The 26,350-nt window shown below is 36.9% G+C and overlaps 1 protein-coding gene across 1 annotated transcript in view; it reads left to right on the forward strand.

Moving 5' to 3' along the window:
- The window catches only part of TLL1 (tolloid like 1), a 255,849-nt gene that overhangs the window by 123,846 nt on the left and 105,653 nt on the right, over window positions 1–26,350 (forward strand). Inside the window, 6 exon segments of the mRNA XM_053595813.1 lie at window positions 2,139–2,249; window positions 6,382–6,462; window positions 8,289–8,441; window positions 8,944–9,061; window positions 18,459–18,637; window positions 23,426–23,531. Coding sequence (XP_053451788.1) covers window positions 2,139–2,249; window positions 6,382–6,462; window positions 8,289–8,441; window positions 8,944–9,061; window positions 18,459–18,637; window positions 23,426–23,531 — 748 coding nt within the window.

A 26,350-nucleotide genomic window follows, 5' to 3' on the forward strand; every position in this document is an offset into this window, starting at 1 on the left:
TTCAGAGGAATATTTGGTTTTCTCTTAAAGCAATTTATGGCATATTCAGAACTGCCAAACTGTTCTGAAGCTATTTGTTTAGAAGAAATAACGATAAATAAAATGGGTTTATGTACTCCAGAACGGTTTTGTCTCCTTTTAAATATCGGGCCTTGTACTTTTCCTTCTCCCCAGAAGTAATGTTTTTGCTTCTGTGAAGTGATCTGTCCTTGGACTGCTGATCTGTGTTTGATATAATCCATCAAGACAGGAATCCTACTGCCTGTGAAAAGCCATTATAAGAAAATAAAAATATAAAACATATTTGAGTTTTATTGTGCCCATCCTGCTTTCATTTAAAATGCGGTGCCGACAGACTACATTTTGCTGGGTTGAGTGCCTTGGTTTTCAAGTCAACCAGCTGACTGAAATAAGAGTGAGAATTTATTCTTGCAGGAAAATATTAATACTAATAAAGATGATGACAGAGATCATCATTTGTAGTGATGGGCAGATTGTTAAAAATGTAGCATCTGAAGCTACTCTCCAAACCTCCTGAATCAGAGTCACATTTTAACCATGTTCTCTGTGAGTTAGGGAAGCAGTGTCTTCGTCTCCACAGCACTAAAGAAAGGAAGAGACAGGCTCAGAGTCTCTGCCAGTCTCTGCCCACAACTATTTGCGTGGTAAACACACATGGTGGAAGTTTTAAAGAACTAATAGACTTGGATTTACCTTAAAATTTTGCAAAAATATAAAATTTTATTTTTATGAAAACCAGCAAGACTGTCACCAGTACAATATTTAATTTATGTAGGCCATTCTGCTTTCAGGGTGTCTGACTTCAGGGACTCTGGTGTGTCAGTTTGCTCCATTGCATGTGTAGGAAGCTGATTAGAATCTGGATTCAATTTCAGGTGTCAAAGCCAACCTCTTAGCTGGTGCTGTAGATGGTTCCATAGATCCTTCACAACTTTGTTTCTAAGATAGTGAAAGAAAGTAAGCATCTCTTTACTTCTATATGCTGCCTTTCCATTGGAAAAAGGACAGAAGAGAGGGATAGGAGAGAAAAATCTAATAGTAATAAAAGATTTTTCCATAGGTTGAACTGATAAGCTACTTGAAATAATTTATATTTTCTTCATTTCTGGATTGTATATAAATGTAATTCTTTCTTACCTCACCTCAGTTTTGCATGAGGGAACTAAACTGGGTGAATAGTTTTACAAGATAAACCTTTGTTCAGAGCTTAAAGCACTGCATAGCTTTTCAGAGTGAAGTTTAAATGTTATAAATTAGCTATTTTTATTAACTTATTCTTTATGATGCTGAAATCCATAAGTAGTTTGTCTATTTTAGACTCAAATTAATAAGGAGGCCATTTTATTATTATACTAATGCAGATTTCCAACCTTAACAGAGAAAGGTACATAGAGCTTTATTAACTAGCATAAAACATTGGGTATAGAAGATAGAGGCAGAATGCTTCCAGGTTAATGATGTGGACTCCTGAAATTGTGGACCGTGTCTGATATGTCATTAAAGACCAAAGGCCTGGCATCAAGTTGTTGGCCTAAGTAAGTGTTGACTTATGTATTACTTGGCAGTTATGCATCTATCCTGTGGGGACTCAGGTGCAGTGCCATCTTTTAGGGAAAATGCGTTATAAACTGTAAGAAGTGTGATGAACGCTGTAATAGCACAATGTCTTTTGTCTTGATTGCATATTATAAAATGATAATAGCATACCGTTTAGTTGGTGTTTCCTCCCCTCCTCCCTGCCGGGAAGACCTTCAGCTGGTCACATGCACAGAAAATGCAGCCATTGTCATCATATTTTCACATATTTGCAGATCAGCTTATGATTACTTATTTGTCTGACTTTAGAACCTCCCCACCCATAAATCAGTGACCATCTTATTCGAGAAAACTACTATTCTTTTTCCCCATAAACATCAAGAGAAAAATGGGGCCATGCCCTTCCACAGGTAAGTAGTATTTACACTGTCGCAGGTCCATGCATTATGGCACTTCTTAAAATATCTGTCTCTATTCCAGCCACAGTTGGGTTCTTTTAGCCATGTTTTTCTAATTAGTTTTGTTTGCATTGATTTCACTCTGAAATGCTTTGCATTTTAATTCAACTTTTCTTTTTTTAGCTGTATTTTGGGGTGATATTGCCTTAGATGATGAAGACTTAAATATCTTTCAAATAGATAGGACAATTGACCTTACGCAGAACCCCTTTGGAAACCTTGGACATACCACAGGTACAGTCAATTATTGGATTAATTTTGTATTCATTTTGGAGAAAATATACTCTCATCTGTAATCTTTGAATCCCTTTACATATCCCACTGATCAACTCTGATTTTATGAACACAAATGAATGTGTTTAAAAATTGAGGTTTTAGGGCCTTGGTGTGTGTCACACTTTATGGGGGCAAGACATGATTGCAAGAGGGACTTTACCTAACGATTGCAATCAGTATAACCTGGCTTATTGTACACTCAATGAATCCCCGACAATAAAAAGAAAAAAAAAATTGAGGTTTTAGTCACAGCTTTCATTTTGTTAATTAATTTAACAGACATTTATAGAGTTTTCTATGCATCAGCCTGGCTAAAGTGCTTTAGTCTTTTTAACTTTGAATTCTCATAACAACCCCATGAGGGTTGGTACTAATACTGTTGTGATTTAAAAGGGAAGAAATTGAAGGGTGGAAAGTTACATAGCTTTTTTATTGTCACATAGTCTGCAAGTGGCCAAGTCAGAAGCAGAAATCAGTCCTGATAAAGGCCAAATTTTATACTCTTGGACATTAAATTCAATCGCTTACCATTTGCATATTGAGTTGCAAAATGTAAATTACTCTTAGTGTAACTATATTGGAACTTATTTAGAAAAATTTATGTATGTATCTATATTTATCAACCTGTAAAATTTTTATGAAAACCCCAGAAGGCAATTTATTTCAATTTTAATCGTTTTGAAATATTTAAAAAATAATTTCAGTTCTCACTTTAAAATACTTTTTATTAAAACTTAAATTCTTTACCTTTTCTTGGTAAAATGTTTACTATGTATTATTTTGGAGAAAAATTGGAAGGTTAGAAAGATAAAATTTTCTTTTTTAGTTATAGTTAAAAAATTCAATTGATGTCATACTTTTTTATTTCAGTGCCTTTCCCCTTTTTGCTATTTTTATTTTTCTTTTGCATGGAAAATAAAATATGTAGTTCCTTTCTGGTATCTAGGAAAATGTATTATACATTTTAGACTGAAGGCTTTTTACTGGAAACATTATCTCTTTGCCCAATTTACCTTTTTTGCAACTTTTTATTATGACCGATTTCAAACATATGACAAAATTGAAGGATAGTGCAAAGAACACTTGTAGCTAATTACCAATTATTTGCTGTGTGTGCATATGTGCAAAAGTATGTGTATAGAACAGCATTTTGAAATGAATTGCTGAAAACATAGCATGTTAATAATAGGTAGTTTAGCGTGCACTTTCTATGATTCTATGTAATCAAAATACCATTATTACATCTAAGAAATTAATTTAAAATAAGAAGTATGTAAGATAAAATCTAAGGATCTTTTTTTTTTTTTAAGAGACAGAGTCTCACTTTGTCACCCTCAGTAGAGTGCAGTGGCCTCACAGCTCACAGCAACCTACAACTCCTGAGCTTAGGTGACTCTCTTGTGTACAGGAGAGTCTGGGTCTACAGGCGCCCGCCACAATGCCCAGCTATTTTTTTGTTGCAGTTTGGCCGGGGCTGGGTTCAGACCCTCCATTGTTGGTATGTGGGACTGGTGCCCTACCCACTGAGCCACAGGCGCCGCCCAAAACCTAAGGAATTTATACAATAATAGCACATACCATTTTAAAATGGCGTGCTTTGGCTTTGTTACATACAGTGACAGTGTCTTTTGAAGCACGTACCAAAATAAGGGGAAGGTGGTGCTTCACAGTGTGACCACGTATTGCTCGTTCAGTGGAGCATGTTCCCAGGCAGCCCCTCTGATCGCTGCCTCACGTGACCCCATTGTGAGGACACTGTATCATGAGCGTAGAACAGTATGTAACTCAAAAACCTTAGATTTATTTTAACTTGGGTTTTCAGCTTTTATTAAAATTTTCATTAGCTTCAAGCTTTACTTAGGCCTTTTTCTCTTAACCTCCCTTCCGCATTTGAAGGCGTTCATTTTCTGTGATTTAAAATTAATGCTATTATTTAAATTTGTCATTTCATTTTCTATTAAACTCTGAGATAGTAATACCAGAAGAAAAATGTCATTTCAGATATATAGAATAAGACAGATTATACAGTTAATAATAAAAACATTTATTCTAAATTTTTATGTAAAAGGCACACATTTGAACATTCAGTACTAACTTGCAGTATTCAGTTGAATTTCAAACAGTGTAAAAGTATATTATATATTTTTCTTACTCTTACCTTTCTTGTTAATCTGTTTTTACTAATTTAACTGTATTTCTCATTTCCTAACTTCAAAATGTATAATCTTTCCCATAAATATTTAATTTGTATATTTTCATTGCGTTATAAAATGTGAGAAATAGTCACTTTCCCCTTTTTTAATCTATTCTAATGAAATACCTACACAGAATTTTATTGCAGTTGCTGTAAAATTATTCAAAGTTGCTAACAATATTATTAAAAATATTTTGCCTTTGGTAGTTTAGAAAAATTGTTTTCCCAAATTCATATTTACTAATTTATTATTATCTTTAAGCTATCTTAATATTAAAAAGTCATGTCTTTTTTTTTTTTCGTAATTTGGCACCTTGTAAATCTATTTTTGTGTGTTTCTGGCCTGTTTAACGTAAATATGTTTGTTACCTAATGGTCATTTATGCACATAAATGCCATACTTTAAAAATGTTTTTGTAAATGCTTAGGAATGAACATGTTTATGTATTACCTCATCTTTCTAAAATGTTCAATGAAAAAAATTTCAAAAATTTTTCTCAAGATGAACAGCAAAAATGTGGCTATGTAATGCAAATAATTAAGCAGATTATTAGTCAGTGAACAAGCATTTTCACTTACTTGCCTTATAAGGACTTAACTTGATTTTTCTTTTAAGAGGCTTATATGGCAATAGATTTCATTACAGTTTTTTTTCTTTTTAGGTTTAGTCTAGGTAATTAAATTTCAGTATTTTAAAGGGAAAATAGATATTGTAAAGAAAAAGGTCAAGTGATCTGAGAATAGTTTGCTGTTTTCATGGATTTCTTTTTCATTGCTTTAGCTCAAAGAGACTCTAAGAACTGTTAGACATTCTCAGTGGTACGATGTTACCACTGGTTTTGATGTCATTAGTTGTTAAATTGGTTGCTTGGTCAACGATACCACTTTCTTTTTATTTATTTATTTTGGAAAAAAAATATCCAATGTACTCAGTACTACTGTGAAACCAATTTATAATCACTCACGCTTGCACATGAAAAAAAATGAAACCACTCTCTTACTGTCTAAAAATATTCAAGGAAAATAAAGAAAATAGGGGCCAGAATTAGGAGCAGAATTTCATAAAAGCCCTGGCATGAGAATCAGGAGGCTTGAATTTCTGCCAAATGTTCTGCTTTCCCACTTACGGCAGGACTCTACCTTTGCTGGCCTGTGCTGGTAGAATCGCAAGAAGACATAACTCCCTTATGCCTATTCTTTGCTGTTTCTTTTGAGCTTAAAATTCTTTATGCTCTATTTTTATAAACTTTTCAAATTACATAGTGTAACAGAAATATATTTTGTGGCTGAACATTTATTTGGAGTTTTATCTTGTGGCTTTTTTCTAATTATGTGTTATTGGTTTTTATAAATCAGGGAAACTAATTTCCCAAATTGAGTTGAATCTCTCGTGAAACATGGCATGCTTTTAAGAAGTTTACAAAATTGATGAAAGCTTTGGCGCAAAACTTGTACTACACATTTGCTTTGCTGATGTTTTTATTTCCATTTGCCGATTCGGCTTCTGAAAATATTCCATTTGCATTGGGAAAATAGCTGGAATGCAGTCAACGGGGCAAAACAACTTGCTGTCATTCTGTGTAACACTGTGTGATGTCAAGGTCACAGTGAAGACAGATGTTTCAGATTATCAATACATGATTCAGTTGTCATAATGTCCAAATAAAGTCATTTAGATTGCTCTCTGATTCTCCCCCACCCCTTACTTTTTGGTTACCAACATAAGTTGTGATAGAATTTTTATCCTTTCAAAGATTCATGGATATTCACAACTTTAAAATGCTTGAAGACCACATTAAAAAATGTCCAAAGAGAAATCAATATAAACTTATTACCATTATTTATTTGAAGAATTTTAATAGACTTTAACTGACTTGTTTTCTTTTATTCTTTAAGGTGGACTTGGGGACCATGGTATGTCAAAGAAACAAGGAGCTCTCTACCAACTTATAGACAGGATAAGAAGAATTGGCTCTGGTATATCAATTTAAAGTTACAGATGCTTGACTTGATGTACTGTAAATATTATACTCATAGCAGTTTGGTTTGTTAAAATCAGTGTGCCTTTATGATGCAAAGTATTTAAAGGATATGCTGAGAAATTTGTATTGTATTAGCCCGTATTTAATACAGATCTTTTAAAATTTAATTTGGGACAATTAGAAATGTTCCTTTAACTTACTTTAAGATTATCCTTATTAGAAAAAGTGTGTGAGGTGTTTAATTGGGTATCATACTGAGGTATTTTTTAAAGCCCAGAGCTACATCAGTTTTAATCAAACGAAAAAATATTACAGTCATTTGTTTTGAAATAAAATCCACTTAAATCAACAAACTGATTTATTAGATTAAAAGTAGTTAGAATATTTTTGACCATTCAAAAATTATTGTATATGTATATGTACCACACATGTATCTATATAAACATCCAGAAAAACTGCCTCTGGTTTCATAATTACTTAATATTTATGTTTGGAATTTATTAACAACTATTTGTAGTTGTTTAGAGGTTTTCTTAAAATGCCCCTATTCATAGCTCAGACGTTAATATTTCTTAAGTTAATGTATTACTAATTACTCAACATACATGCTTTCAAGGGATAATTTTCCAAGCAAAGATGCTTTGCTTTAGGATATTGAAAAGATAGATATACCTGTTAGGGACACAGGTACAAGGGACCTACATTTAATAATAATATTTGTCGTGCCTAAGTAAATACTAGTGGTAACATATTTGTTTTGACAGTGATAGATGAATAAGAAAGAATACTCATGAACATTTAGGAAAAACTAAAACAGTAACAAAAATGCTGTGATAGGTCACCAAGAAAAGTAAAAAGCTCTAGACTTGGAAAGTGCTCCAGAGCAGAATGCATTTATTGGCCAGGTGCAGTGGCTCACGCCTATAGTCCCAACACTTTGGGAGGCTGAGGCGGGAGGATCTCTTGAGCTCAGGAGTTTGAGACCAGCCTAAGTAAGAGTGAGACCCCCATCTCCACTAAAGATAGGAAAAATTAGCTGGGTGTTTTGGTGGGCGCCTGTAGTTCCAGCGACTGGGGAGGCTGAGGCAAGAAGACTGCTTCAACCCACGGAATTTGAGATTTCTGTGAGCAATTACGCTTCGGCATTCTACCTAAGGTAACACAGTGAGACTCTGTCTCAAAAACAAACAAAAAAACCCTGGAATGTGTTCATGTTGCCTGTGTGACCCCTAAATCTTGCCATTTCCTTGATGTGAGTTGAGAAGAAGTTGGGATGGAGATGAGATAGCCCACTGCCCTAGGTGACCAAGACCATACCTGTCTTTAGTTATTTGCTTTATCTGCATAATGTCATAGTCAAGATTTTAGGCTGTACTGCAGGGTATCAATTCTGATTTAAATGGTTAGGGAGTTAGCAAGAGTAGGAAGAGTCTTGAATATCACAGGACTGTATTAAACAATATCTGTGTTATCATCGGGTGGAGAATTGGTTGTCAGCTAGTGAGTTAGAAAACATAAAACAAGTTTTCTGTGGCCTGTAAGCACACCTGACTTCTATCTGCTTTCGGCTATTGTATGGAAAGTCACCAAAACTCACTCACAGAGCATTAAGAAATAGGATTTTGACATGAAACACTTAAACATTTTAATGCTTTTATTCAAACATGTAACATAACCAAAGTTTTCCTTTAATGCATTTTGACTTCAGGCATATTTATACAAATATGTAAAATAAGACATTTCAACTTTTGTCCTTTAAGAGGTAAATGATTCCCTGACCAAGAACTTCTGTTTCACAGAATGTTTTAAATGTCACTGCAGGGTTGGAGCAAAACAACACAGTTAAGGGAAAAGTACCTCTAAAATTCTCAGGGCAAAATGAGAAAAACCGTGTTCCCAGAGCAGCCACATCCAGGACAGAGCGGATATGGCCCGGAGGTGTTATTCCTTACATCATCGGGGGCAACTTCACTGGTAAGATACTCCCAGAGTGTCTTGTTGTGATAAAGCAATGAAAACCATTATATAGATTAAGTGTGTATTTTTATAGAATATTAATATAGAAAACAGTATTAAACCAATCTTGGAGAATTACTGCATTAACCTAGGTTATTAGTTTAGAATGTCTTTGAAAATGAAAAAGTATCTTCAGTCTTGCGTTCTGAGAGTCTGAACTGCGTTTTGAATGTGCCCATTAAATCTAGAGGCTGATCTCTCTTCAACTGACAGGAAGAAAGTATGTCCCATACATAGAGCCTTGTAAACACATATTTGTAGAGATAGCGAGCTTTCACCTTCTGATTATGAAGTGAGTGTGCATTCCTCATGGTGACTCATTCCTGGTACTGTGAACTGGTATTCTTTGGCTGATGATAGGGGTGGTGTGCTGAACTGCCTAGCGACAGGGCAGAGAACCCAGCAGGAAGCAGTCCTCTGGGGGTGCTGGTGTTCTGTTAATGCCACACATGTTTTCCAGGCAGCCAGCGAGCCATGTTCAAGCAGGCCATGCGGCACTGGGAGAAGCACACTTGCGTGACATTCATCGAGAGGAGTGATGAGGAGAGTTACATTGTGTTCACCTATAGGCCTTGTGGGTAAGTAGAACCAGGGGGTGACTTCAGTTTAGAAGGGGGGAAAAAAAAGAATTAAAGATCCATGGGTGGGAGTCATTTCTTACTATTTGCTTAGTATTTTGTCCATGGAAAGTCAGAATTTTACATAAGAACCTGTGAAAGTCGAGGGAATTCTTTGATCAGAGATGTTTGTGCGGCTACCCTGGGTGTCTTCCTCTACAACGTCAGCCGCTTTCTCCTACAGCAGAGGCACTGCCAGCATCCTGTTCTCCCGAGTTAAAGAATCCGTGTGGTGGGTCTCCGTTGGTATTCACTATGCCTCTCAGTTTCCACCCGTACCCCATGGCATGGCCTGAATTCAGACACGTCTTATCATCTCACACCTGGGCTATTCCTTTTTCTCTCCCATCTTACCTCATCAATTCACTGCTGCTAAAATTATCTTCTGAAAATGCTGGTCAAAGCAAGATACCACACTTTCTGAGATTCTTGGGTATGTCTTTCTATAGGATGTTTTCTAGATTTGTTTCTTATAGGATGATAACAAAATACTTTTTCCAAAAAAAAGAAAAAGAAGATATTCTGTAAGTTGTGAAAATGCTGTGCTAAATCACAATAGTAGCGAGCTAATGAGCAACACTGTTAATATTCAGTTAGAAGTTTATAGGATGATAACAAAATACTTTTTCCAAAAAAAGAAAAAGAAGATATTCTGTAAGTTGTGAAAATGCTGTGCTAAATCTCAATAGTAGCGAGCTAATGAGCAATACTGTTAATATTCAGTTAGAAGTAGATTTCCCAAACTTATTTGTAAAAGGAATACACGCTCCTCCATTTATGTAGGTATCCCAGAATGTTTTGGAAAATGCTGGCCTGAGAATGAAACACAAATTCCTTAATACAGCATTTAAAGAATGCCATGAACTCGGCACAAGTTCCATTGCAGCTTCCACATCTATCCAGAAAGCCCACAGTCCAGCCAAGGCACAATTGTCATAGTTGTCCAAGCAATATTGTACACTTTAAAAGAGTGTTGTGAAAATTTTCAAACTTCTCTCCCTGTGTTTCCGGTTAATTGGAATTTATCTCTGAATATTTCATTGAATCCAGCTTGATTTGTTTTTGTGAGGAATACTTGGTGAGGAGTGCTGTAAACTTCATGTTGCAGCACATCTGGAGGCAGGTGACCTGCCACTTGAGTGAGTGAACAGTGCGTTCACACAATGGCAGCCAGCAGACGTCCCCATCATTTCAAAGTAGTTATTGTTTGATGCTATTTTTTCTAAAGTTCCTTCTATGTTTATGAGCTTAAATTCTTCTGTAAAGAAATTTTCTCTAAAGTGCTACAGTTATTTGAATATGCTATAGTGTAGTTCATAAAAAAAAGTCAAAATAAATGCTTAATTCTTTTGTAGAGAATAATTCTTGCCCAAATGACATGAATGTTTTTGGGAAAAAATACATAATATCACTAGGTCTTGAATAGAGAGCATTATGTCTTTTTTGTCTTAACATATTTTCCTATAACACTCAATTTAAAAATAATGTGTTTTAATTTTGGCTCTATCTGAGTGACATTAAGAAAAATTATATATCATTACCTTACTAGATATTTTTGGATAGTGCTACATGTTGTTAGTTATGACTTATTTGGCAGTGTTTTCTTGATAAATTTTGGTTACATTTAAAATGCTTCCTACTTCTTTATAGCTATTTAATATTTTAAAAGTTCAAATCTGTCCTTCCTTCCTATCTAACAGGGACGGATCTAGCTCAGCTGACATACTTCTAAATACATAATGTATTCAGATCAATACAACTTTCCTCCTTTTTGCCCTTCAGTTCTGGAACACAGACCTATTACTTTATTGCTAATTTCTCTTTGCAACAAATTCGCCTTCATGCTAATTTTTTTTTTTTGTAGAGACAGAGTTTCACTTTATTGCCCTTGGTAGAGTGCCGTGGCATCACACAGCTCACAGCAACCTTCAACTCCTGGGCTTAGGCGATTCTCCTGCCTCAGCCTCCCAAGTAGCTGGGACTACAGGTGCTCGCCATGATGCCCGGCTATTCAGTTTCAGAGTTTCCATTTCACCTGCTTTATCCTGCCAAATAATCATCTGATTCCATGCACTGACATCTCTTTCTGATTTTGCTCGTTGTATTTTTTTCTGCTTGGAATGCATTCTTTTTTTTTTTTTTAATCACTGGAACTCTGTGGCAGCTTTCATTCCCACCCATCTCTGAGCTGCCCACAGTGGGATTTTTCTCTCCTTTTGGCTGTAGCAGTTACAGTTCCACAGCTATCAAAATGTGTAGTGAAGTGGGCAGGTAACTTACCTCCGTGTCCCTCACGACACCCAGAGCCTGCCTCACATGTCAGCAATCAGGAATGTCTCCATGGTTTACATGCCATCTAAGCATAGCATGTGAGATCTGTAAATGCAGTGAAAGAATGTAAGATTTTGTCGTACATGGAAAGAACATAAGAATTTAAAGCTACATTTAAGAACATGTACTTGAATTATTTTAGAGACGTGAAAACTGAAGTTGTGACTTGCCAAAAGATACTTAAATCTGCAGTTGCACTCCTGAACTCAGACTCTTGAGCATTAATATATACTTGTATTTCTGATTTTTATGGTGGTAATATTGAGTTGTGGCAATTTTTTTCCTACTTATTTTACAGTTCAAAGGTTGCCTTATATTATTTTTTTGTTAGTCTCTAATCATTCTAGTCATTTTGTGACTTCTGAATTTCATTTGGTATTACCATTATGGACTACAATTTCATAAAACAATTATTTCATTGTTATTTTTTCATGATAATGCTGTACTTAAATCTCCTAAAAAATTCATTAAAATCATTGAAGAGTGTGGAAACTGATATTGCACAAAATATTTCTGGTCAGCCGGAATATTTGTCAGTTTACACACTCAACACTGCAATGAGACTTCACTGTCCGATCTCCTGAGAGCTGTGTCATCAGATGTGGAGCATGTGACAGTGTCCAGTGTAACGCCTAGTTGAGTGTGCACAGCCTGCAGGGTGGTGCCGTCGGTTTGATGGCAACATAGATGAGTTTCATTTCTAGCTTTAATCTGGTAAGAAACTCATCTTACTGTTAACATCACCTTTACCACTTCTGTTTAGCTAACCCACTGTCTTAGGCAATTTGTAGCTCTTGTAATTTTTTAGAAGAAAAGCTAAAATAATTTGCATATGTATAAGAAGAAGTATTAAATATGGAACCAGTTGTGTCTTAAAATATTTCCCACATTATTCTGCTACACTCAGCTTTTATTCAGTTAATATTTTCACGTGCCTTTTTCCATGTCAGGCATCTTGCAAGTGGGAAAATAATAAAATACAATAAACAAAAAGTAGAAGTTACAACATCAGGATCCAGAGCAGTGCTTGTTCTTGAGTTGTGTTTTAACTGGACGTATTGTTTATGTATGTCTGTGTGCGTGCTGTGTATATGTGTGTATGCTTGGGTAGGGGCTGAGGGGAACCCCCTGAACTTCTGAAGGATCGCAGAAAATCACTGAAATGATGCAGATTAATATGAAGGGTTGATACAAAAGTTTTGAGATACACAAAAGTCAAGAACCAAATGAAGTTTGTTCAAACAATTGAAGCGCTCCCAGCAACCCTGATCATCTGAGGGTGACTAAGAAAGGACCCTGTTGACTGTGCTTCTTGAAAGTGAAATAATGGACCAGAACACCATTTGTCTCAAAATTTTCATAGTGCCCTAGGAGTAGAGGTGTATAAATTGAAAACAGGAAAACTGTCTGTTTTTATGCTTAGGCTCGACAAAGTATGGACAGCTGTGCAGAAATATGACTGGACAGAAAGGGTCTGATGTGATGCTCACAGAGTGAGTGGGGAATCCCGCCAGGCCTGCCTGTCCAGGTACTGCTTGGCTGCTCAGCACAGCTGGTCAGGGTCCACCCTCTCTGGGAGTGGGTCTCATGGTCAGATAATTCCTGTAGGACCAGTTTTTACACAGAATGGTGGAGGGAATATTAGGTTTATGGATGCCTTTGGGGAACAGGGCTGCAGTTTCTATGACTGGCCTCTGGGAAGAACAGAGCCCCAGCATAGAGTTTCACTGGCGTGATCTCTTTGAGCCATTTTCAGTGGGACATACACTGTGACCGCCCCCCCCCCACCATATTCGTAAAAGGTCTAAACTGAGCTGTAAATACTTCCCATTGAATAGCTGCTGTCATCAATAGCATTTATTTTATAAAAAGATTGTCATGAGTAAAATTTGAGATTATTTTATAACTGATTTGCTATTTGTGAGAGATTTATGTAACTATAAATGTATTATCTTAGTCTATTATGTAACCTTATATAGCTCAATATCTCTGTTTATATTATTTCTCTTTTTTTATTAGATATTTAGTACCTTTTTTCTATTCTTTAATGATTGCCAAAAAACAACTAACCAACCCCCTTCCCCCCCAAAAAAATCAGAGTTAACCTATTTAATTTCTAAGTTTTGTGTTTTCAGTAGTATTTAATGTTGGTCTATTTGGTTGTTCATATTAGAATAATAGTTATTGATCATCTTATACTGATTGAATTCTCATTTTGTGCCATTTACACACCAACTCTTGGGAGTACGAGATTGAGCTTCACGTGTTTCCCTTCCAGAGGGTCCTCCAGTTAGGCAGAGAGTGAGCACTGGCCAGGTTTCTTGTTTGCAAACAACAGAGACTGGCTGATTTAGGTAGAAAAAAAATAATTTCTTAGAACGTTAATTAGATTATTGAGTCACATGAATCCATATGGAGAAATCGGAGGGCCAGGGTGAGAGAAGCATCTTAAGGAAAAGCGAGTTCACCTCCTTGCTGTACGTGTCAGCATGCTGCCGGGGAAGCTTCCGCAGCGGCTGGGGCCAGTGGTTCTGCCTTCTGAGATCTGCTCTGCTGGCAAATACCCAGTGAGGACCACAGTGCTGAGGCCGCAGTCCAGTCCTGTGCTCACAGCAAGCAAGCTTACATATTGGGATGGCCAGGCAGAGAAGAAATGGAAAACAATGACTGAGATATAAAGGTATAAGTTACCATAAATTCTAGGAAAACAAGGAGAACGGGGTCCCCAGAGCAGAGGCAGCACCTGTGGGAAGTCTGGAAGAGGATGAGGCAGGGGCCGTGTGGGGACCTGCGGGAGCATTCCTGGCAGAGGGACTGGAAGGAAGAGCTCCGAGGAGAGATAAGGCCAGCCCAGGCCAGCCCGGAAGCAGAGATGAGCTTCGTGTGGCAAGTTGTATGTGTGTGTGTGGAGAATTGCGTGCCATCCCATGGAGTTGTGTGAGGACTTCAGAGAGCCTCCTGCCGGCAGCTGAGGAAATGTTGCTGTGGTGTCAGCTGACCCTGGAGCTCAGAGGCTGGGGCAGTACCGACCCTCACCCATGCTGCCATCTGCGCTAATGTCCAGCTGCCCTTTGGGATATGTGCCTTCTTGGGCAGGTGGAGTAGAGACAGAGTGGCCTTTCATGTGTTGGCTTTTAAATATTCTCCCCACAAAGTTTCACTGTTCATACTTCTGTGACCTTGTCCAGAGCAGGTCACCTGCAGGCCCACCTTGGTGTGGCAGGGAAGTGTAGTTATCTGCTAGAGGAAGGTAAAGAGTCATTTGCTCATAGGCACCATTTGCCACAGGGCCGTCTGTCAAGGTGGCGTTAAGGAGAGGCATAATGGGATTTTACATTTACAAGTGACCTCAGTGAGGAAAAAAGTGTGCTGAAGGGAAGCAAGGGCAGCAGCCGGGGGACTGGCCATTAGGTCATCCCAGCTGTCCACTTGGGAGATGGCAGTTTGGGTCAGCAGTGAAGAGAAGAGGGGTGATTCTGGGGACAGACAGAGGTGGAGTCCTGAGAGGAAGGGTTCAGGATTCAGGAAAGCTGGAGTTGTCTGCCCTCGGGACCTGGAAGGTTGGGATTCCTATATTAACCTGGGTGGGGAATTTGTGGGTAGAGCAAAGTTTTTGGAAATTGAGATGTTTAGTGTGTACTTGAGTGGCGAGACTGAGAAAGATGGTGGGACCGTGGAGCCTGCTCTGTGGCAGCCGCTGTTTGGGAGACCTGCGTGGAGCGGTGAACAAAGCAACACAGGTCTCTGTCCCCACCTGGCTCATACTCCAGTGGGGACATTTTAATAGCTTCTTTTAAATAGTTATTAAAAAAACTCATCAAATTAAAACAAAAAGTGAACTGAGTCATTTTAGTGAAAAAACATACGGTAATTAATCTAAATAATTGAAAGTATTTATAATACAGCAGGTGAAAAGGTAGAACCAGTTCCAACTTACAGCAGGTTCCAAACGTTTATGTGGTCTGCCGACCCGAGGCCAAAGTAAGGAGCAGCATTTAGATGACCTGATTCACCTCTGTGGTTAAAGGAGTGGCAGGGCTGTCCTGTGTAGATGGTGAAAGTTTTTGTTGAGAGAGCAAATAGTCGTTACCCTCGCCAAACTTTAAAAGTGGCAGAGGAATTAGAAACAAAAATTTAAGAGCCATATATAAGAAAATGTCATCAAACCTGGATGACATTGAAAACTAAGATAATATTTAGACATGCTTAAATCAAGTTTTTGTAAACTGTACATGCGTGCCATCATCCTGTACCTAATATTTGTCTAAGTGTGTGTGCGATGACTTTCTAATTTGAGAGTCTAGAATCCTTCTGTTCCTGACAGCTTTAGTTAGTCAGGGATCAAAATAACCCCACATTTTCTTCTTTCACAGGATCATTGTAAAATGATAGCTCTATGAACATGGCAATGTAAAGTCTATTTTTCCTTTCCAATATGAAATCCTGTCCTAATAGGAAATTGCTATGACTGCAGTTATATTAAAAATGGTGTTTTAGACTAAATAAGTTGACCACATTGCTTTACTGCTCTCAGATTTTGATTTCCAAAGTACTTTTTTTCTCAGAATATAACCAGCAAGAATGACTCAATGCTGGTAATTCAGTTGCTATATAATTATCAGATATTTCACTATCATTACTAGTACTTTAAAGTAGCAAATATTTCCATTTAAAAAATCCCCCAAATTAGCAAATTTTGTATTTTTCTGCATCTAGTACTTTTTGGGTATGTAATAAATAAATATTGGCATATAAAATACATATCTAATGGATTAAACCATACTATTTTTTAAAAAAACTATCTGGGGGCAAAAATACAATTCACTGATTCCTTCCCCACCACCAGTTACCTCTTTCTTCTTTCTATTACTGACTAAACTCGATTAACTAATGTAGATTCATAAATAATGAGTACAAATTAGTTCATCTAACTGGCAGAATATGGGTTAAAATGCTTAGGCATTTAAAGTCTATTAAACAATTTTGGGGGAAAGTAGGGGTAGGGAGAGAGGCGACAAGAATTTATATTTGTAGGAAATCATAAGGACTGTTAAATATACTTACCCTGGAAATTGAAATAGTGAAATTACTTTTTTTATTTCAAATTAATATGATTGTATATTGTTTAGGTTACAATGTTTTAACTTCTAAGTAAAATTCAAGTTGTAGTTGAGCCCTTCACCCGGGGGTGTGCTGGATGAGATCCCGCCAGTCACCCGCCCTCCTCCCTGCCCCCTTGGTAGACTGTATTTGTGTTTTATCATTGGTGTGGGCAACAGTATAATTACTTTTAATTATTTGAACTCTTAAGTTTTGGCAGTTTTCTCTTTCAATTTATTAAGTCAGAAGAGGCATTTGTCTATGTCTGGTATACTATGATCATCAACTATTTAAGACCCATTATTCACAGCCCTCTGTTGATGTCCTGTGGATACATTATTTTAATTTAAGCCCTAATGATTTTAGCGTTAGATATAACTTTATTTATATTTAAAATTGTAGCAATTATAATATTATACCACTTAAATTTTATTTAAAAGTGGGTGTTCCATGTGCTCACTCCATCATGTGCTCACTCCATCATGTGTGCCCAAGAACCTGCTGGACAGTCATGCACTCACACACACACACATACACATACAGGCACACGCACAGAATGAATGCATGAAACTTTACCATTTGGATAGAAAAACATTTCTGAATATGCATAAATATCAGTAAGTTGACGAGAGTTTGCAGAATGATATTCCTGGATGTTACATAATCTGCTTTGACAGTCCAGGAGATTCTTTCAGAGGGTGAAATTAAAAATCACACTAAATTATTAGACCATTTGGCACAAATCACTTAATTCTTTGAACTATTACCACTTGTTGATTTTTCTTCATCAATTATCTGTTTTGGCTGCTGTGACAGAACACTACCGACTGGGCAGCTTATGTGAGGTCTGACAATCAAGTTTGAGAACTCATGCTAGAAAAAGTGCTTGAAGAGTGTTCTAGGCCCTGGCGTTGGTGCACAGCTTCCCAAGGTGATGCTTCAGAGGTGACCAAGGATAGTCAGTAGTGAAGCATGTAGCATTTTTTCTAAGCTGAGTCCACAAACTTAATTGTCTGACCTTGTAAACAACAGACTTTTATTTTTCACAGTTCTGGAGTCTGGGCACAGCAGACGTGGTGTCCGGTACGTAGACAGATATGAGGTGCACTCATGTTGTGTTTGCACATGGTGGAAGGAGTGGAGGGGCCTTCCAAAGACCTAATCACTTTTCCAGAGCCCCCACCTCTAAATGCTACCACCTTTATGGGTTAGGTTTCAAGTTAAGAATTTGGGGGGCACATGCACATTCAGTTTCCAGCACCTGATAACGCTTAACCTTAAGTAATCCAGCTTTTGAAAATAATCTTTTTTGATTAATGTTTTCTCTTAAAAGTTTTCTCCTTCTATAAAACCATAATTCTTCTGTGAGTAGGAAAAGTAGTATCTTTTACAAATAACCAAAATTTTCCATAAATAAATTTAATTCCCTTTTTTCCAAAGAGAAAAAGAAACTTTATTTTTATAGTGCATACGGAGATAATACTGAATTATTTCCACATATTCACCCTAAAAAAGTAGTTACCTAAATAATTAACATGAATAATGAGTATAAAAATTGTGTTACAAATAAATGAGTATTGATGTCTTAAGCTATTGTATATTGTTAGTGCCTAGCGTAATAGCACACAGGTCATCATCATTATTGTTTATTTTCTGAGGTATCTTTTTAGTATTTCTAAAATTCATTTAAGGTGTATGTTGTAACATACAGATAATTACAAAAGCAATCAAACTGATTATTTGGGAACGTCTGTTATGCAAAAATTTGAAAGGATACCAGAAACCAGCTATATATATTAATGAAAGGTTGTTCTGCCTCCGTGTGTGGGCCTTTCTGGTCATCGTAGTTCTTTACAAAGGTTGAGCATGTGGTAACTCACTCAGCATCAGCCACCCACCACCACGTCCACCTTCTGCTTTGTTCCAGATGCTGCTCCTATGTAGGTCGCCGGGGAAACGGACCTCAGGCCATCTCTATTGGCAAGAACTGCGACAAATTTGGAATTGTTGTTCATGAACTGGGCCATGTGATAGGCTTTTGGCATGAGCACACGCGACCCGACCGGGACAGCCATGTGACCATCATTAGGGAGAACATCCAGCCAGGTGAGAGGCTGTAGGCAGGTTGCGTTTAAGGCTGTGGACGCCCTGGAGTTGTATTTATGCAGTTTATCACTTAGCTCTCCAGAAAATGCAAACTTATTTTTTGATATAGTAGACTCAACATTTTGCTTGAATAAAAATTACCCACGATGATTTTATGTTTTAAATATTTTCCTAGCGACTGAATAATTTCATGGAGTTTTTAGACTTTCTTTTTAAAGATTTAGCTGTTTTATGTCTAAATTTCTGTGCTTTCCAGCAATGGGAGTGAGTTATTGAGCCCATGCATTAACATTATTAAATGCTTCTTTTTTACATGCTTTCCTCCCTCCCTCCACTTCCACCTTCCCTCCTCTTCCCTCTTCCTTTCTTCCCCGTTTCTCCCCCTCTTCCTTCCTTCCTTCCTCTTAGTTCTGTATAATTTATGTTACAGGGTTTTAAAAACTACTGGCACCATAGGAATCTGTGTTAGATGAGGTAATCTGGAGATGTTCCCATCCACCTTGCCTGCCCTTAAGACGTGTTTGCAGGATGCTTTTAGAATTAGCTGCACACGAGTGGGACTCCCAGCGCTGGCTGCCTCTGGCCCGGCCTGGCCTTGCTCTGGCGACCAGGCATACGACGTTAACACGCGTGGTAGGTGAGCGGGGCACAGGTAGCACAGAGGTTACAGCGCCAGCCACATATACGGAGGCTGGTGGGTTTGAACCTGGCTGGGCCAGCTAAGCAACTGCAACAATAAATAGCCGGGCGTTGTGTGGGAGCCTGAAGTCCCTGCTACTTGGGAGGCTGAGGCAAGAGAAGTAAAAATGTATTCTTATTATTCGTGGCCAGTTTTAAGTTACAAACATTGAATTTCTTAGAATCTTGAGATTTCCCTCCTAACCTTGCCTTCTTTTAGACATATTTGTAAGAATGCTTTCAGCGTAGCTGTTAATCTGTAATTAACCGCATTGGTCATTATATATTTGATTCTAATTATTTATCAAAGCAGTATTAGGGTTTGGAGGTTCTGTCATGAAAAATACAAACCATAGTGTGAGATGCCTGCAGATGTGATTGCAAATGGGTGTGGACCATGGCAATAGTCAGACGCATGGTAGGGTCCAAGCCAAGCGTGGTGACTTGAGGTCTGGTGAGTTGAGGGAGGTGTTACAGTGGAAGGAAAATTGAGAAGTAAAGTAGAAAGTTCTGTGTGGACAGATGAGTGATGAGATTATCAGTCTGAAATAGCTCAAAGCCAGGGGAAAAGGAAATGGAATCATTTTTATCTGTCCGTTTGTGAGGTAAATTACAAGTAGATTAGTTGGGTTTTACCTGGGAGTTGAGATCATGGAGAGTCATATCTGTAAGTTTGGGAACTTTGGATTTTGTTCTCTTGCTACTGGGGAATAGCTGAGGGATTGTAAACATAGAAAGTTCACATTATAAAAATTAAGAACTCTGTTAGCTGTATGAATCATAAATTAATGTGGGAGCAGGTTCCTGAAGTCAAGGAAACTTCTGAGAAGCCTAAATCAGTAGTTTGTGAGATGTGATTAAGGTTTTAGTTAGGATAATACTGATCAGGAATCAGTGAGAAAATAGGAAAATAGTCTTTTAAAAACATTTTAAGAGGAACATCATCTTGTGATGTGAAATCTTAAAAAGATTTATTTTTTGGCAACAAGATGAATGATAGTATCGTGACATGAAACATTCAATTCAGTGAAATATTGATAAAATAGCAAGTTTTTGAGAAATAGAGAGAGAGTGATTTCCTTTTGTTATGTACTTGAATTGAAAAGCCTTTGGATGATCCTCATCTAGTAGCCAGAAGAAAGTCTGCACTTCAGGACGTATCTGAAGATAAAAATTTGGTGTAGAGTTGACTTTCTAGGGAAAAGCTGACGGGAGAAAAAAAAAAAAGTTGAGGGTAGAAAATGAGGAACAACAATATGTAGTAAGTAGCTCCCAGAAGAGGAAGAAGGTATTATCTGAGAGGTAAGAGAACCGTTCTCATGAAGAATGATGAATGATCGGTAGAGTTAATTGTCACAAAAAAACAAAGAACGTTTATACTCTGCTGTGTAGAAACTCTAATGCCTGAGCCAACTGTGAAGGTTCATCTTATACTTTCTATCAGTAGGAGGGAAATAAAGAGGAAATAGTAATTCTGAAAATCATGCTAACTACCAACTAAATGAGCTTTGTTAGTATTGTGATTTAGTTTCCTTTATTTTCCAAACATTTTATTATGTGAACAAAAGAATTTATACAGAATATAATCTTCCAGAATGATCTTGCTCTCAAAAATAAGATTCTGGGGGCCGCGCCTGTGGCTCAAGGAGTAGGGCGCCGGTCCCATATGCTGGAGGTGGCGGGTTCAAACCCAGCCCCGGCCAAAAAAAAAAAAATAATAATAATAAGATTCTGGGGTGGTGCCTGTGGCTCAAAGGAGTAGGGTGCCGGCCCCATATGCCGGAGGTGGCAGGTTCAAACCCAGACCCGGCCAAAAACTGCAAAAGGGAAAAAAAAAAAAAAAAAGGATTCTGGTTCGACATAAGTATGTGCCTAAAACAAGGGAAAAGTGTCTAAGTAGTATAAAGAAATGCATAATCGTAGAACAGTGCTAGGCAGATTACGGCTATTAATAATTTTTTTGACTAAACATTCAGTCCAATAAAAAGAAATTTATTGAGTGAGATTTCCTGAGTAATTGGAACTTTCAAAGCAGTGTGATTCCAGAATGAAGTGTTCATGTTAGAGATTAATCTTCAATAACTTTTGACTTGCCCTTAACTTAAGATCAAGTATTATTCAAGAGCAATGTCTCATAAGGGCAGGCTTTGGCTTTACTTTCATCTGGAAAATAGGTGACTGTGATAGGAGCCAACCTGGTACAAAGATTGGAATACTTTAATCTGTGTTAGACTAGGCTTACTGTGCTTTCAGGAAGGAGGGAGGCTTGTCTTTTTTTTTTTAATTTGTAAGTGTGGTTTCCTTTGGTGCTATGGATCTTTTCCCCTCCACAAAATAAGTCTAATTTTCTTTTATTTAGACTATATATAGTCACGTTATTTAAAAAAATTTTTTTTTTTAATTTCAGTAGACTCAGTGGTACAGGTGGGTTTTGGTTCTATGGATGAATTATACAGTGGTGAGTCTTGGCTTTCAGGGTGCCGTCACCAGAGAATGTTGTCCATTTTAGCCAATTGGTAACTTTCTTCCCTGACCCTCCCTCCACTCTCCCTCACTGAGTCTCCAGTGTCCACTCTGTCCCTCTGTGTGCCCCTGAGCACGGAGAGCTCAGTTTCCACTTACAGCCTTTAGTTTTCCATTCCCGAGTCGCTGTACTTAGGATAATTTGCCACACTGTTTCTAACTAACAAAAAATCTTGTGTCAGGCACACATTAAGTGCTCCATTATATGCGTTGAATGTATTGCTGAAGTTGCTTAATGCCCTACTTTTCAGAAAGTTTCATGGAATATTTTGCTTTGGTTAGAGAATCTGCTGTCATATTATGCTCTAAATTGAAATCATGTAGGTTAATAAATATAAAATCAGGTCTTGCAGTTAAAGAGGCTGCAGGCATTTCCTGAGAATGGTCCCCTCATACACAGACATACACTTATCAGAGGTTTGTGGAGCACATGTATTACTGTAAGGGCTGGCTGGTTAATTTAAATTTACTTATTGTGTGAATTTGTTAAAAGATGGACTAAAACACTTTAATCTGGGACTCGGGTTCTGTGACTTCTCATCTTTAATGCTCAAATGAGTACACTAGATTTCCTTACCATGTGGAGAAGAGACATTATATTCCCTCACTTGCTTTTTTCATTGCCTTTTGGAAAACTCATTATTAATGTGATTTTTTAAATTAACATACACCAGTTGGAATAGCTAGTTAAGGTGAGTGGCATAATAGTTCCATTTTGAACTCCAAACATGAATTTGGAATCTGATTAGCTCACCTCTATTTTTTGACATTTCAGAGTTTTTAAGTTGCATAAGTGATACGAGTTGCACCACTGCTGGCTGCCTAAATTGTGAAAACTGAGTCACCGAAACACAAACTCTATCTGAAGAAGTTCTTAGGCTCTGGAACTATTGGTACAGACCTACATATTTGAATCTGCACTCTTCAGATTTCAAGAAATAATGTTACAATACAGATACAAATGAGCAGTCTAAAAAATCGATTAAGGTTTTTTCAGATATGGGAAGTGAAATAAAAAATAAATAAGTTCTGAAGCATATTCTTCTTGATCTCATAATAGAAACTCTTCCTTGAGGACAACCTTGTTTGATCTTAAAATGAAAGTAGAGAACGTGTTGCTGTGGTTAGATCTCGAAGTCACAGAGCTGAAGCCTGAGGCCTGTGTTGATGCTAACATTGCTTTTCTATCTTTTCACATTGTTGTTTTAGGAATGTAATTTTTGTGTCACAAGAGAAAACTAGGAAGCTCATTAGATAAAGATATGAGTTGTTTTGTTTTTTTAACCATAAAAAGCAATAAGATTTTAAAGAAACAAGTATTATGAGGAGGTAAAAGAATTACGCTGTTGGTGGTCCACCTTCTGCCTAAATTAATACCTGTTCTATTCCAGTCTTGCTGTTTCAGTCTGGCAGCAGAGTAGCGACTGCTCTTTTCATGTGCCTGGGTGTTGTGTGTAATACAACCGGCAAAAGGCAAAAAGACTGGTCGTTGGGTAAAGAATAGACACAGGCCTAGCAGGGGCACTTCTGTTCTTTCTTTCTGTCAGTTGAAAGGCTTCTGAGACTTTGTTTATCCCTCGTTCTTAGGTCAAGAGTACAATTTTCTGAAGATGGAGCCTGGAGAAGTAAACTCACTTGGCGAAAGATACGATTTTGACAGTATCATGCACTATGCCAGGAACACCTTCTCAAGGTTGGAGTCTCAGGTTATACTTTTTGACTTTTAATTCCTTTCCTCCATGTGGCTCCTCACAAAGCTGGGCTTGATGTTAGAACTAGAACCCCTTCCAAACACTGCTGCCTCGTGGCAGAAATAAAGTAGAACAGTTGATTATCATCTGTAGCCGGTTGCAGGCATTTAGAAGATATTTTAAAAACATGTTTTTACATTTTCTACGAAGTACCTAAATTTAAAGTAATCATTAAGATGGTATAAATCACTTAAACTGTTTTATATTCCTAAACCATGAAGAGCCTAATTAAAATGATTACCAAGCCCAAACAGTATGTTAACTTGGCAAAGCATTATTTATTGATAATTAGGCATTCCTCAGTTCAGTAGGTTACTCCGGTGTGTAGTTGGAATGCCGCACTCTGTGTGACTCCTGTTTTCTATCTTGTGTTTTCTCTTACTCAAGTACCACTTAGGATCAAAAATTGATACTGCTAAATGAATCGTCAAAGAACAGCTTAGGAAAACGTTTTACATCATATAATTTAGAATTATATTTCACCATTTATTAACTTTCAAATTATTTCATTAATGACTAAATGCTATTTTCAAAGAACGCAATAAATTTGGGTTTTGATCTACTTCATTCTAAAGATGATGCCATTGAGCAAATAGCCCCCAGGCAAGGATTTTGTGACTGTCAAATAGCTGAACTCACCCCTTTTCCCATTTAACTCTTTTTTACACTCATCTGTTCATTTCAACTCATTTTGTTCCCACTTAACATCCATTTTACAGTTCATTAATATCTGCTTTGACAGGAAAAAAACAAGTTTGTTCTCTCTTTTTATAAAACATTCTTGGTAAAAAGTAAAAGTAGACATGTTCACGAACCATTAATACTGGGACACATTTTAAAATTCCCCTTTTTCCAAGACCAAACTTCATTATTAAAAAACCTCAGTGTTAACTGATTTAAAAAATTATTATCTTCTATAGTATATTTTAATATATGTGTTCAAATATAATAACTGTCTTAATGCTTATTCCTAGAATTTGAATTTAAGTTTCAGTAGAAATACACCAATAAATTTGGTCTGAAATTAATCATAAATAGTTATCAAATTTGATTTTGCAGTCAGTGTATGGAATTGGGTTTTCCACAGGAACATGCCACACGGGGGGGATCTGGGCTCCTCTGAATTATGCCATTTAGACCTAACCAGAGTTTTGATTTTTTGGAACAAAGAAGGTCCTAGAAAGTAGACAAAAATAATGTATTCTTTGCATTCTGCACAGATGATACATCTTTACCCAAGTTGTAAATATCTATTTCTCTTTATTCTATACTTTATGTATTAAATTGCTTATTTCTCCATTGATTGGGGTCCACCCCCTGCACCTGCCTTTGTCTTGTACCAGTTACTATCTTCTGTTTCAGAACTATGCTAGTCATTCTCTAAAAATATATTTACATTTCTACGGTTACAAGTTGCTCCAGTTTAGATTTTAAAAAATTGTTCTGAGTCTTTAAAGAAGGTATTTTTACGGGAAATGAAACATTAGGCACAGTTCTCTTCCCCTTCCCCAAAGTGTTTGAAGTTTCTTTTAATTGTGGAATAAACATATAACATAAAATTTGCCATCTTAATTATTTTTAAGCATGTGGTTCAATAGTGTTAAATATATCAACATTATTGTGAAACAGATCTCTAGAGTTTTTTCATCTTCAGCAGAACTGAAATTCTATACCCATTAAATAACAACTTCCCCTTCCCCTGTCCCTTCAGCTCCTGGTGATCACCTTTCTACTTTATTTCCATAAATCTGAGATCTTCACATAATTTGAATCATGCAGTATTTGTTCTTTGGTGACTGCTTATTTTATTTAACATGTACTCTATTGTGTACTTGTATACATGTATTAGCATTTCTTTATCCCTTCACCTGCCTGTGGACAGCGGGTTGCCCCATCTTCTGCTGTTGTGAATAATGTTGCTATAAACAGGGCTGTGCAAATATCTCTCAGAAACCCTGCTTTCAATTTTTTGGATATCTAGACCCAAAAGTGGGGTTGCTGGGTCATATGGTAGTTCAGTTTTTAATTTTGTAAAGAACCTCCATACCACACCATTTTAGAATTCTGTCAGGAGTGCACAAGAGTTCCAGTTTCTCTGTGTCCTCACTGGGGCTTGTTATTTTCTATTGTTTTGGTAGTAATCTTGCTTCTGAGAGTGGGAGAATCCACTCTCGTTGTTGTTTTGATTTGCATTTCTCTTGGGATTAATGATAATGTTTTCATATGCTTAGTGGTCATTTCTATTTCATCTTTGGAGAAATGCTTATATAAAGTCTTTTTCCCACCTTTTAATCAAGTTATTTTTTCTTTTGTTCTTGAGTTGTAGAAGTTCTTTATGTATTTTTCCCATTAACCACTTATCTGATACATGATTTGCAAATATTTCTCCCATTTCATAAATTGTCTTTTCACTCTGTGCATTTTATCTTTTGATGCACACAGATTTTTTTTTTTTTTTTTTGTAGAGACAGAGTCTCACTGTACCGCCCTTGGTAGCACAGATTTTTTTTTTATGTTTAAAGTTTTTTTTTTGTTTGTTTGTTTGTTTTGGTTTTATTGCCTGTGATTTTGGTGTCATATCTAAGAATTTATGGTCTCATTTCAATGCCATGAAGTTTTCCCTTTATGTTTTATTCTAGGAGTTTTAATGTTTTGGGTTGTCTTGTGTTTAGATATTTAATCTATTTTGAGTTTTTTTTTTTTTCAAATGTTGTAAGAAAAGGGTTCCACTATATTCTTTTGTGTCTGGATATCCATTTTT

This window comes from Nycticebus coucang, chromosome 6 (genome assembly GCF_027406575.1).
Source record: "Nycticebus coucang isolate mNycCou1 chromosome 6, mNycCou1.pri, whole genome shotgun sequence".
Classification (NCBI taxonomy): Eukaryota; Metazoa; Chordata; class Mammalia; order Primates; family Lorisidae; genus Nycticebus; species Nycticebus coucang.